Below are 14,442 nucleotides of genomic sequence, written 5' to 3'. Positions count from 1 at the left end.
TATGTATAAACACTGCTGTAATTTCTACATGGTGAAATCAAAATGTATAAAAATGGCCTTTATTAAAATCTGACAATCATATGTGATTTTTTCCTATTACAAATCTCAAATTGTGGAGCAGAGGCAAATAAATAAATGATGGGCCTTTGTCCCAAACACGATGCACAGTATTTTTGCACATTCCCAACCTATTCAGGTTACCTCATCCATCACCATTTCCAGGTTTTCTTCAGTAACTTTGTTTATCTCCGTCTCCTCTTTCTTCTTTGGACTTTGTGTGTCATTCTGTTTAACCACTGCTGGCTCACAGCTCTCATCCACCTGCACCTCTTCAAAATAAACAAGAACACCATCACACAGTAGTCACCCAGCCAAACAAAGAGAGAGTCCAAACACACAAAGCTACCTCAGCTAATGCAGAATTAAAAATATAAACATCAGTATTGATGCAAATTTTCTTTGTTCATAAAGCAGATTGCATCCGATTCCCAACAAGCAATATATATATATATACACACACACATATATGTATATACACACATATATATATATGTGTGTGTGTGTGTGTGTGTGTGTGTGTGTGTGTGTATATATATATATACACACACACACATGTATGTGTATATATATATGTATGTATATATATATACATATATATATATATATATATATATATATATATATACATATATATATATATATATATATATATATATATATATATATACATATATATACACACATATATACACATATATACACATATACATATATATATATATATACATACATATATATATACATATATATACACATATATATATATATATATATATATGTATATATATATATACACACATATATATACACACACACAAACACATATATATGTGTGTGTGTGTGTGTATATATTACATATATACACACACACACTATATATATATAAATAAAAACAATGAAAACAACGAAATCCTCCCCGATTGACTGGGAAATCATGTCTAAGAGAACTGGAAATATTATACTAACACCATTTCAATAATGAAATTATAGGCTTGGATGAAAAGCTTGGATACAGTGGATGTGGAGAGTACGTTTCCACTCGTGAGAGAGTCTAGGACGAGAGGTCATAGCCTCAGATTTAAAGGATGTTCCTTTAGGAAGACGAGGGGGAATTTCTCGTCTGAACCACTATAACAATGCGCATCTATAAAGCTGCATTATTGCTGCAAAGTACCCAACCTACAATACTGCAGCTTACAGGTTAGTCATCAAAACATTTGGGCTCAATCGATAAACCAAAGGCTAGGGAGGCAGTCGTTGGATTGTTTTTTAGTTTCAGTTTTTTTGATTTAAACATACAGCGCGGAAACAGGCCGATCGAGCGAGCGCCAACCAGCGATCCCCGTACACTAGCGACACCCTACACACCAGACAGAATGTACAATTCTTTACCAAAGCCAATTAACCTGCGAACCTGTACGTCTTTGGAGTGTGTGAGGAAATCCTGAGCAACTGGAGAAAACCCACCCGGTCACGGGGAGAAGGTACAAACTCTGTACAGACAGCACCCGCAGTCAGGATCGAACCCGGGTCTCTGGCGCTGTGAGGCAGCAACTCTACTGCTGTGCCACCCTGCGGCTTGATCTCCAGAATGGAAATGTAGCTTGTATCAGAGCCACAGTGATTATAGACAAAGCGTTGTACATATAGGGATCCAAATGAGCAATGTATTGAAGGTGAGATTAGGATTTCGATGGAATTGCATCATCAAGCTACAGGTTGAAGGAGTTTCTCATCGGATTCTCTTACCTGGCTTAGTGCCACTGCGTCCCTGCCAATCGGAATCAGCGCTGTCTGTCGAGTATGGATTCAGCAGCTTGGCAAGACGTAGTGATTTCCTGACATCAGGTTTCAGGATCTCCTGAAGAGAAAACGAACTGCATCAGTATATACCACTATATTTCCCAAGTTGCCGGCATCAACAAGAATGTTGCTAATTTGTGCATGAGCAAGCTCGGATTAAATTGAATGTAGCATAGCTAGACCTCTCCGGGAGCTGTGAGGGGCTGTTCCTCCAATTTGCGCTGGGCCTCACTCTGACAGTGGAGGAGGTCCAGGACAGAGAGGTCAGTGTGGGAATGGGAAGGGGAATTAAAGTGTTTGGCAACCGAGAGATTGTGTAGGCCTAGGCAGACTGAGCAGAGGTGTTCAGCGAAACGATCTCCGAGCCTGTGCTTGGTCTAGCCGAAAAAGGGACCACATCACCCCGATCCTGGCCTCTCTCCACTGGCTCCCTGTGCGGTTCCGTATACATTTCAAGACCCTCCTCTATGTCTACAAAGCCCTCAATGGGCTTGCCCCCTCCTACATTAAAAGTTTTCTCACCCACCACTCCACCTCCAGGTCCCTCAGATCGGCCGACTTGGGGCTGCTGAATATCCCGCGGTCTAGGCATAAGCTTAGGGGCGACCGCGCCTTAGCGGTTGCAGCTCCTAGACTGTGGAACAGCATCCCCCTTCCCATCAGAACGAACAGCCCCCTCCATCAACTCCTTTAAGTCAAGACTAAAATCTTATCTATACTCCCAAGCCTTTCCTGACGTCCACTGAGCGAGGGCTATATGTATATATGTATGTAGTTTGGAGTCTGTGAGGAAACCTGAGCAACTGGAGAAAACCCACCCGGTCATGGGGAGAACGTCTGTAGAAGGGTTTCATCAGTCTGAAGAAGGGTTTCGGCCCGAAACGTCGCCTATTTCCTTTGCTCCATAGATGCTGCTGCACCCGCTGAGTTTCTCCAGCAATTTTGTGTACCTATGTATGTAGTTTGTTTGTTTATACTGTTCTTATAACAAATGTAAAGCACTTTGGCCAACAAGTTGTTTTTTTAAATGTGCTATCGAAATAAATGTGACTTGACTCGACTTGACACACCTGGAACAGCGGATACAGTAGATAAAGGTTAGAGGTCACCATTACCTTACTCTCTACACGAGGAGGACTCTTTGCAAACCTCTGACGCAGCCGTCTCCTTGGAAGCTGGAATAGTGAAGGAGAAATTATTTTGATGATCAACTTGCAACAGCAGTTACCCTATCCCTATACACGTTTTCCCACTTGACCACACCAGCACAGCGACAAGGCTAGTCTATCTCTGCCAGGCAGCTCCTGCAAACCTTGTTCAATTGTGGTCTCCGGTGCTGTCTGTGTGGATATTGCACCTTAATCCTGTGTCTATGAGGATCCCTCCTTTATCTCCACCCTCCCTCCCCACGGATGCTCCAGTTTCCTGCCTCATCTCAATGTCATTCAGTTTGGTCGGTTAATTGGCCACCGTAAATTGCCCCGAGTGTGTAAATAAGAGGTGGAATCTGGGAAGCTGATGGGAATATTGGGAGAATAAAACAATATTATCATGAAGGTACACAAAAAATGCTGGAGAAACGCAGCGGGTGCAGCAGCATCTATGGAGCGAAGGAAATAGGCAACGTTTCGGGACGAAACGTTGCCTATTTCCTTCGCTCCATAGATGCTGCTGCACCCGCTGCGTTTCTCCAGCATTTTTGTGTACCTTCGATTTTCCAGCATCTGCAGTTCCTTCTTAAACAGTATCATCATGAATTATGTTGATCACTTATGACTACTGGTGGTGGGTGTACGGAGCGAGCTGCCGGAGGAGGTAGATGTCGGGAGAATACAGTCGCATGTTTGAGAAACATTTACAGGCACATGGATAGGACAGGTTTAGAGGGATATGGGCACAGGTGGGACTAGTGTAGATGGGACATGTTGGCCGGCGTGAGCAGTTAGGCCAAAGGGTCAGTTTCCATGCTGTAAGACTCCATAACTCTATCAGGGGGTGCTTGGTCGTTGGCACAGGCTTCGTGGGCTAGAGAGCAATTTCGATGCTGTACGATTCTATGATACTGGAAGGCCAACAGCAGCCTGCCAGTCAGGTATTCCTTGGCAGGGAATGTCAGCAGGTCATTCAGCCAGAGACTATTTCAGAGGTCTCACTGAACCATGGAGTCAGCAGATTATGACAACAACGTGGAACCCACCTTCTCCCCCACCCTCAACAAAGTTCCCCCACCCCAAACCCCCGACTCACAAAAAAGCCCCCATCAGACCAAGGTCATGAATGAGACAGAAAGGGTTGCGTTAAGCAGGTCTCTTGTCTAGTTTTGCCCAGTCGATACCCAAAACACCCGACTACGACTCGTTGATTTCTTGTGTATCCGACTCCAACCCGTAGGTATAATAATTCTAAATCTGCTACGATGACATTACACAAGATGGCACTTCAAAACAACTACATGAATCATCAGCCAACCTTTTAAACCCATGTCCTTAAAGTTTTGAGTCGAATAGTTGTAGCTATGCTTCTGTGGCTTTTTATTGTTTTTTCTTGAAAATAAACATAATTCATTATGCTAAACGCTAACGGTAAAATTTTTACATATTCCGGTAGAGATTTTTTCCGTGCAGTCCAAATTCGCCTTATCTGAAACAATCAGGCTTTATTTCTAGAGTTATTAATGAAAATGTTTTAAAATACTTTGAATTTAAAATGGTTTTTACTTTCCTCAGATACCCAAAACCTCATTCCTCAGAGCTTCCAACACACTTTGATATAAAGTTGAAAGACAGAAACACTGGCAGCAACTCTGAACTTTTCAGCTCAATGGCATCTCACAGCAAGTGCACCCGACATTTGCAACAATGGTGCCATCATAGCTCCTGGCAGGACAGGAGGGGGAGGGTCAATTGGTATTGCAATTGGGGATTGATATTTTATTTTCAACTACAGTGCTGGGGGCAGCTCACGAGCAATGATCTTTGCTGAGGAGTGCTTGAATCTTAGCTTGGGCAAAGGGTTGAATTGGAGGACCACGCCTCCCGTGGGGGCTACGGGTGCTTTGGGGGAGCAGCACTTGGTCTAGTAGAAATGAAAACTAAATGCATAGGTAGTTATGTTTGCTACAAAAGTTCATACCTAAAATGTATTAATAGCTTATCCCTGGGAACAGAATTGTTTCTGCTAAATCCTCTTTCATTGAAGCCCTTAAATCTGATCTTTTTTCAGTGCGGAGAAGTCTCTCCGTTGGCGTTTGTTTACGCTTTGTTTCTCGTCGTTCTGCCACCAGATGGCAGCACCAGTGTGATTTCTCATTCTCTCGGGTGGAAATATGGTATGCGGTATGTTTAAAAAGGAAGATTTTTTTCCAATTTCCATGGTCTGTGAAATTTATGTTGAGGTCGAAGTCGGGACTTTTTTTTTTTTACAGACTCCGACAGCACCAATATTGCTCCGACTCCGACTCGACAGCCTTGGTTTTGCTGCTCTTTAGTAATGGGAGAGTCTAGGACTAGAGGTCACAGCTTCGGAAAGAACGGACATACGTTTAGAAAGGAGATAAGAGGGAACTTCGTACGACCTACCTATGACCTCCTTCGACCATGCTGCGAGTACGAGTCAAGGGCAAACTCGGCAGAGGTCGTGAAAGTGGGAAAGGCCCTTTAGGCTTTAACCTTACAGCTGAGCAGACTTTTAGACACCAGAGGATATCTGGTGGTTCTGAGCTAGATCTTAACAGAAGGTAACCCTCCCTCCAAGGAGAGAAGAGTGATCAAACTAGACAGACAGGGAGGTACTCAACTCATTATGTCAGCAAAGAGCCAGAGAAGCTGCCTCATCTCATATTTCAATTGACACCACCAAAAATACATCTGCGCCTGCAATCCCCAACCCATCCTTTGTCCTGCCAGTTTAACAGCAGGTAATTTCAAGCAATTATCATTCTCTAGGGAAAAACCAGATGGTCCGTTTGACATATTCAGTTCAAATCTGAGTCTATCTAACTTCAATTCATCACTGTCCATATTTAATAACAACCGACACTCGATGAACAAATTTTAAATCCCCTACGCCTTCTCTGAAAGCAAGGTTTGCAGAAATGCAGAGCTCCAAGTGGTCTTCAGCAGATTTATAATCCGCTGCTCTGGCTGAGTGCATCTATTATGATGTTCACATTATAGTACAAAAGTGGATCCATATCTCTCTCTGTGATCCCTTTGCAATGTCTCAGGGGACACGGAGGTTAAATTACCAGAGTACAAAGTGGAGAACCAGTTTAACGATTGCACCATTACTGGCACACTTACTCCCTCTTAAGGTGATGGCTTACCACTACTTTCTCAAGGGCAATTAGAGCGATAATTGTTGGTCTTGCCAACCCAGATGTCAGAGAGAAACGAATAACCAAAGGGAAAGACTTACATTATTCATCTCATCTTTAATACCCAGCTTTTCTAAAATTAAAGCAGTATTTATTCTACCATTCCTTATACTTTTGCTAGCTTTAATGGAGTGTTAAATTGGACATTTTAAAAATAATTTTCACTAAATAAAAGGGACCAAGACTGGAAAGGAGTACAAAGTTGACCTGATAACGTTTGTTCAATTAATTCAATAGAATGAAGATAGCCTTTGAATCTTGAATTAGGGACTGCAATGAACAATAGGTGCAGGAGTAGGCCATTCCGCCCTTCGAGCCAGCACCACCATTCACTGTGATCATCCCCAATCAGTACCCCGTTCCTGCCTTCTCCCCATATCCCCTGACTCCGCTATCTTTAAGAGCCATGTCTAGCTCTCTCTTGAAAGTATCCAGAGAACCGCCTCCAAGGCAGAGATTTTCACAGACTCACAACTCTGTGAGAAAAAGTGTTTCCTCGTCTCCGTTCTAAATGGCTTACCCCTTATTCTTAAACTGTGTGTGGCTCCTGGTTCTGGACTCCCCCCCCCCAACATCGGGAACATGTTTCCTGCCTCTAGCGTGTCCAATCCCTTATATGTTTCAATAAGATCCCCTCTCATCCTTCTAAACTCCAAAGTGTACAAGCCCAGCCGCTCCATTCTCTCAGCATATGACAGTCCCGCCATCCCGGGAATTAACCTGGTGAACGCTGCACTCCCACAATAGCAAGAATGTCCTTCCTCAAATTAGGGGACCAAAACTGCACACAATACTCCAGGTGTGGTCTCACTATGGCTCTGTACAACTGCAGAAGGAGTTGCAAGACTGCAAATATTTGAATAATTGAAACGTATGAAAATAAAGGATCAGAGTAAAAAGAGACTACAGACTTTTGGCTGTTGAGTAGAGCAACTGTTCGTGGGAAGAAGCTGTTTTTATGTGTGGCTGTGGCGGCTCTCAGAGGGAAGTACTTCAAAGAGTTTGTGGCCAGGGTGAGAGGAGTCAGAGATGATCTTACCCGCTCGTTTCCTGGCCCTTGCAGTGTACAGAATGAAAGTAATCTGAAGTTAAGGTTGGATCAACCATGCTCTTATTGATGGAGAGCTGGATTGAGGAGCTATTTCGCACATTCCCGACCTATTCAGGTTACCTCATCCATCACCATTTCCAGGTTTTCTTCAGTAACTTTGTTTATCTCCGTCTCCTCTTTCTTCTTTGGACTTTGTGTGTCATTCTGTTTAACCACTGCTGGCTCACAGCTCTCATCCACCTGCACCTCTTCAAAATAAACAAGAACACAGTCACACAGTAGTCACCCAGCCAAAGAAGGAGAAAGTCCAAACACACAAAGCTGAATTAAAGGACGTTCCTTTAGGAAGATGAGGAGGAATTTCTTTAGTCAGAGGGTGGTGAATCTGTGGCATTCTTTACCACAGAAGGCTGTGGAGGCTGACAATGGATATTTTTGAGGCAGAGGTGGATAAACCCGATTAGTTCAGGTGTCAGGGGTTATGGGAAGAAGGCAGGAGAATGGGATTAGGAGGGAGAGATAAATCAGCCATGAGTGAATGGCAGTGTAGACTTGATGGGCAGAATGGCCTAGTTCTGCACCTATCACTTATGACCTTATACGGTTATTATAGCTGCAGTGATTAAAACCTCTGTTATTGAACTAATTTATATCAAGCGCTGAAGATAGACATAAAATTCTGGAGTAACTCAGCGAGTCAGGCAGCATCTCTGGAGAGAAGGAATAGGTGATGTTTTGGGTCGAGACCCTTCTTCAGACTGAGAGTCAGGGAACAGGGAATGGAGAGATATAGACGGTGCTATAGAGAGATTTAGAACAAATTAATGAAAGATGTGCCGCAAAAAAGTAAAGATGATTAAGGAAAGGTGGAGCCCACAATGGTCCATTGTTGGCTGTGGGTAGGTGGCAACGAGTTATACAGACAATGAAACTCAACAGAACGACAAAGAAACTAGTACTATGACTAGGATGCATAGGGACTGAGGGGGGGGGGGGGGGGGGGGGGAGAGAAGGGATGTAAGAGTTAATTAAAGTTAGAGAAATCAATAGTGTAACCGCTGGGTTGTAAGCTGCCCATGCAAAATATGTTTATGATCATTATAGGTTCTCCATTGCTTGTGCTGTTGTAATACTTTAGATTTTTAAAAAGTGATGCACAATGTAAGCCACTGTGAATTTGAGTATAGGAGCAGGGAGGTTCTACTGCAGTTGTACAGGGTCTTGGTGAGACCACCCCTGGAGTATTGCGTACAGTTTTGGTCTCCAAATCTGAGGAAGGACATTCTTGCCATAGAGGGAGTGCAGAGACGGTTCACCAGACTGATTCCTGGGATGTCAGGACTGTCTTATGAAGAAAGACTGGATAGACTTGGTTTATACTCTCTAGAATTTAAGAGACTGAGAGGGGATCTTATAGAAACTTACAAAATTCTTAAGGGGTTGGACAGGCTAGATGCAGGAAGATTGTTCCCGATGTTAGGGAAGTCCAGGACAAGGGGTCACAGCTTAAGGATAAGGGGGAAATCCTTTAAAACTGAGATGAGAAGAACTTTTTTCACACAGAGAGTGGTGAATCTCTGGAACCTCTGCCACAGAGGGTAGTCGAGGCCAGTTCATTGGCTATATTTAAGAAGGAGTTAGATGTGGCCCTTGTGGCTAAGGGGCTCAGAGGGTATGGAGAGAAGGCAGCTACAGGATACTGAGTTGGATGATCAGCCATGATCATATTGAATGGTGGTGCAGGCTCGAAGGGCCGAATGGCCTACTCCTGCACCTAATTTCTATGTTTCTATGAATGACTGGAAATACAAGTCATGTGAACTTTGCTTTTCTTTTAAATCACCATATTCATTAACGAGCAAGTCTTCCATTGCGTTAATAGGTCAGATGAACTTGGATGTTTTACGCCTTGCTTAATTCTTTTTTCTTAAAAACATTTTTTTTATTTATTAGAAGTACAGTAGATTACAGTAGTACAAGCCACATTCTCAGGAAGAGAATGGGGAGTGCAGGGGAGAGATACATTTTTTTGCCTTCCATCACAGCGAGGAGGAGATGCGCTGTGATGGATGTCTGTGTAAATTGTGTTGTGTCTTGGGTCTTTTTTTCTTGTGTGTATGACTGTAGAAACAACATTTCATTTGAGCCTCTATGAGGTTCAAGTGACAAATAAATTGTATTGTGTGTATCTATCTTATTACATTTATTGTACCCCTTCATTTTTTAAGCTTTAAGGAAAGATAGAAATAAAGAAAGAAGAGAAAGTGAGAGAGTTGTGTTAGTGTAAAAGAGTGATCAATAAAATAAATAAAATGAAAAAAAAACCCCAATAGTTAGCGAAAAAAGTTAAGAAATAGACCATAGAAAAGAAAGATAAAGAAACAAACGCTCTATTATGAAAACCGCGCAAAAGGGATAAACCAACTTCGTATTTTTCATCCCCCCCCCTTACCAGATCCTGACACCATTTATTTTTTAAAGTACTGATGCACCTTGTCGCCTCACATAATTCTACTGCTGAAATGCTGCTTGTAGAAGGTTTATGCATGCAACCAATCATATAGCTACCTCAGCACTACTAACCCCACCTTAGGTATCATTTATAATACGCCTGCTTCTCCTTCTGCGCAGTACAGTAGCAGACTGGAGTCAGTGACTACTCATGTATCGTTTAACTCTGTATCCTTATTAAAGACTATTAGAAAGTTACACTGTGTAATGTCTCATTTACATGGTGTCAGAAGTGCTGAACCACTATAACAATGCGCATCTATAAAGCCGCATTATTGCTGCAAGTTACCCAAACCCTACAATACTGCAGCTTACAGGTTCACCATCAAAACATTTGGGCTCCATGGATAAACCAAAGGCTAGGGTGGCAGTCGTTCGATTGTCTTTTAGTTTCAGTTTTCTTGTTATAAATATAACGCAGAAACAGGCCGATCGAGCGAGCGCCAACCAGCGATCCCCGTACACCAACAACATCCTACACACCAGACAGAATTTACAATTCTTTACCAAAGCCAATTAACCTGCGAACCTGTACGCCTTTGGAGTGTGTGAGGAAATCATGAGCAACCCGAGAGAACCCACCCGGTCACGGGGAGAAGGTACAAACTCCGTACAGACAGCACCCGCAGTCAGGATCGAACCCGGGTCTCTGGCGCTGTGAGGCAGCAACTCTACTGCTGTGCCACCCTGCTGCTTGATCTTCACAATGGAAATGTAGCTTGTATCAGAGCCACAGTGATTATAGACAAAGCGTTGTACAATGGGGATCCAAATGAGCAATGTTTTGAGGGCGAGATTAGGATTTTGATGGAATTGCATCATCAAGCTACAGGTTGAAAGAGTTTCTCATTGGATTCTCTTACCTGTCTTAGTTCCACTGTGTTCCTGCCAATCGGAAACAATGCTGACCATTGAGTATGGATTCAGCAGCTTGGCAAGACGTGGTGATTTCCTGACATCAAGTTTGTGGATCTCCTGAAGAGAAAACGAACTGCATCAGGATATACCACTTTATATTTCTCCTAAAGGGCCTGTCCCACTTTCCCGAGTTACTCACAAATTCTCCCGAGTTTTCCCCTTGATTCAAACTCAGAGAATTACGGTAATAGCCAGCCGTCGGTACTCGGGGCTATTTTTTTTACTCGTGGACATTTTTCAACATGCTGAAAAAATGCCCCGACTTACCTGATGCCCCGAGTACCTACGGCTGGCATTATGAGCTGCTACAAAATATCTACGGACTCCTACGGTAGTAAACACAAGGGACACAATGCGGAGAGCTAATGGACTGGATTTATAGATTACCTGAAGATGGACACAAAATGCTGGAGTAACTCAGCCGGGACAGGCAGCATCTCCGGGGAGAAGGAATGGGTGACGTTTCGGGTCGAGACCCTTCTTCAGACTGAGAGTCGGGGGAGATGGAGACACACATATGGAAGGGTAAGGTGTGAAAATGACAGATCGATGATCAAGAAAATGTAGAATTTGTTAGCCAAGAGGAAAATGACAACGAGGCATACGAGACAGTGAAACTAGTCGGAGAACTAGGGTAGGGGAGGGATGGAGAGAGAGAGAAAAAGCAAGAGTTACTTAAAGTTAGAGAAGTCAATGGTCATATCGCTGGGGTGTAAGCTGGCCAAGGCAGACTGAGCAGAGGTGTTCAGCGAAACGATCGCCTAGACCTCTCTGGGTGCTGTGAGGTGCTGTTCCTCCAATTTGCGTTGGGCCTCACTCTGACAGTGGAGGAGGTCCAGGACAGAGAGGTCAGTGTGGGAATGGGAAGAGGAATTAAAGTGTTTGGCAACCGAGAGATTGTGTAGGCCTAGGCAGACTGAGCAGAGGTGTTCAGCGAAACGATCTCCGAGTCTGCGCTTGGTCTAGCTGATACATAGGTCAACACCTGGAACAGCGGACACAGTAGATAAAGGTTAGATGTCACCATTACCTTACTCTCTACACGAGGAGGACTCTTCGCAAACCTCTGACGCAGCCGTCTCCTTGGAAGCTGGAATAGTGAAGGAGAAATTATTTTGATGATCAACTTGCAACAGCAGTTACCCTATCCCTATACACATTTTCCCACTTGACCACACCAGCACAGCGACAAGGCTAGTCGATCTCTGCCAGGCAGCTCCTGCAAACCTTGTTCAATTGTGATCTCTGGTGCTGTCTGCATGGATATTGCACCTTATCCATGTGGCTGTGAGGATCCCTCCTTTTTCTCCACCCCCCCTCCCCACAGATCCTCCAGTTTCCTGCCTCATCTCAATGTCATTCAGTTTGGTCGGTTAATTGGCCACCGTAAATTGCCCCGAGTGTGTAAATAAGAGGTGGAATCTGGGAGAGCTGATGGGATTATTGTGAGAGATTTAGAATAAAAAGGGGAGGTCATTTAAGACTGAGGTGAGAAAAAACTTTTTCACCCAGGGAGTTATGAATTTACAGAATTCCCTGCCACACAGGGCAGCGGAGGCCAAGTCACTGGATGGATTTAAGAGAGAGTTAGATAGAGCTCTAAGGGTTAGTGGAGTCAAGGGATATGGGGAGAAGGCAGGCACGGGTTATTGATAGGGGACGATCAGCTATGATCACAATGAATGGCGGTGCTGGCTCGAAGGGCAGAATGGCCTCCTCCTGCACCTATTTTCTATGTTTCTCTTTTCTATGTAATAAAACAGTATTATCATGAATTATGTCAATCACTAATGATCATTTTGGGGCTGAAACCAAACAGAAATTGGGTAACTACAAGATACAGCTCTATAGTATGAACCCCGACTCCAATTTATCCCAGAGTTCAATTTATCCTCCAGTGATAAACATCTAGGCAACCCCTCATTCACCAGCTAAGGGGACAACTAATTACACTGAAGTTTTAAGCACAGTATTACAGAAAGCCTATAGTAAATTAAACATTCTTGCCATAGAGGGAGTACAGAGAAGGTTCACCAGACTAATTCCTGGGATGTCAGGACTTTCATATGAAGAAAGACTGGATAGACTCGGCTTGTACTCGCTAGAATTTAGAAGATTGAGGGGGGATCTTACAAAATTCTTAAGGGGTTGGACAGGCTAGATGCAGGAAGATTGTTCCCGATGTTGGGGAAGTCCAGAACAAGGGGTCACAATTTAAGGATAAGGGGGAAGTCTTTTAGGACCGAGATGAGAAGAACATTTTTCACACAGAGAGTGGTGAATCTCTGGAATTCTCTGCCACAGAAGGTAGTTGAGGCCACAGTTCATTGGCTATATTTAAGAGGGAGTTAGATGTGGCCCTTGTGGCCAAGTGGATCAGGGGATATGGAGAGAAGGCAGGTACGGGATACTGAGTTGGATGATCAGCCATGATCATATTGAATGACGGTGCAGGCTCGAAGGGCCGAATGGCCTACTCTTGCACCTATTTTCTATGTTTCTATTTAAAGCCATCATAGGTAGACGCCATCTAGTCACAGATTGACACAGCACGGAAACTGGTCAGATAGCCCGACGCATCCAAACTTGTCACCATACCTAGTCACATCGGCCCATGTTTGGCAATTATCACTCTAAACCTTTAAATTCATGTATCTATCAAAAATGCCTTTTAAACGTTGTAACTGTACCTACCATTTCCTATGGCAGCTCATTGCAAAGAACCACCAAACTGTGTGGAAAAACATTGTCCCTCGGGTTCACTTTAAATCTTTCCCCTCTCACCTTGCACCTGTGGCCTCTGTTTTTTTTTTTACTCTATTACCTTGGGGAGTAGGCTGCGACCATTCATTTCATCCATGCCTCTCATGATTTTATATACCTCTATAAGATCACTCCTCAGTCTCCTCTGCTCCAGGGTAAAAAAGACCCAGTCTATCCAGTCTCGCCTTAAAACTCAACTCCTCTTGACACATTAACACCCTTGCATAATTGCACTGCTATATAATGCATCAAGATGTTTTTAATCTTAAAATAATAAAAAATGGTAAAATATTGCTTGCCTTCCCAACTAATACACCTGCACATTAACACCCAATAATCAGTGTACAAGTTTAACTAAGTCCCTTGAAACATCAAGACTTAAGGGTGGCATGGTAGAGTTGCTCCCTTGCAGCACCGGAGACTCGGGTTCGATCCCGACCTAGGGTGCAATTTGTATGCAGTTTGTATGTTCTCCCCGAGACCACGTGGGTTTCCTCCGGGTGCTCCGGTTTCCTCCCACACTCGAAGGACTCACAGATTTGTAGATTCATTGGCTCCAGTAAGAATTGTAAATTGCCCCTACTGTGTAGAATTTGTGTTAGCGTATGGAGGTGATCGCTGGTCGGCACAGAGTCAGTGGGCCGAAGGGCCTGTTTCCGCGCTGTATCTCTAAACTCCCAACTTTGGACTTTAGAGATAGTGGGGAAACAGGCCCTTCGGCCCACCATGACCGCACCGACAAGCAATTACCACGTATACTAGCACCACTAGGGACTATTTACAATGTTACTGAATTCAGCCTTCATCACAAGGCTTGGAGTCATATTTTGTTTGGTAATCAATCCTGTGGGTATATAACAACACAAACCAACCACGTTATATACTGTTTAAGAAGGAACTGCAGTTGCTGGAAAATCGAAGGTACACAAAAATGCTGGAGAAACTCAGCGGGTGCAGCAGC

At 43.6% G+C, this 14,442-nt stretch overlaps 1 protein-coding gene across 1 annotated transcript in view; it reads right to left on the bottom strand.

Moving 5' to 3' along the window:
• The window catches only part of LOC129693526 (uncharacterized), a 54,120-nt gene that overhangs the window by 35,228 nt on the left and 4,450 nt on the right, over positions 1–14,442 (bottom strand). Inside the window, exons 3-8 of the mRNA XM_055630333.1 lie at positions 11,749–11,808; positions 10,664–10,775; positions 7,410–7,537; positions 2,979–3,038; positions 1,810–1,921; positions 202–329 (exon numbers count right to left, since the gene is read on the bottom strand). Of these exons, the coding sequence (XP_055486308.1) occupies positions 202–329; positions 1,810–1,921; positions 2,979–3,038; positions 7,410–7,537; positions 10,664–10,775; positions 11,749–11,808 (600 nt within the window). The remainder of the gene's footprint in view (positions 1–201; positions 330–1,809; positions 1,922–2,978; positions 3,039–7,409; positions 7,538–10,663; positions 10,776–11,748; positions 11,809–14,442) is intronic.

Source organism: Leucoraja erinacea, unplaced genomic scaffold, assembly GCF_028641065.1.
Source record: "Leucoraja erinacea ecotype New England unplaced genomic scaffold, Leri_hhj_1 Leri_330S, whole genome shotgun sequence".
NCBI classification, from domain to species: Eukaryota; Metazoa; Chordata; class Chondrichthyes; order Rajiformes; family Rajidae; genus Leucoraja; species Leucoraja erinaceus.
This window is presented reverse-complemented; position numbering and strand designations above follow the sequence as displayed.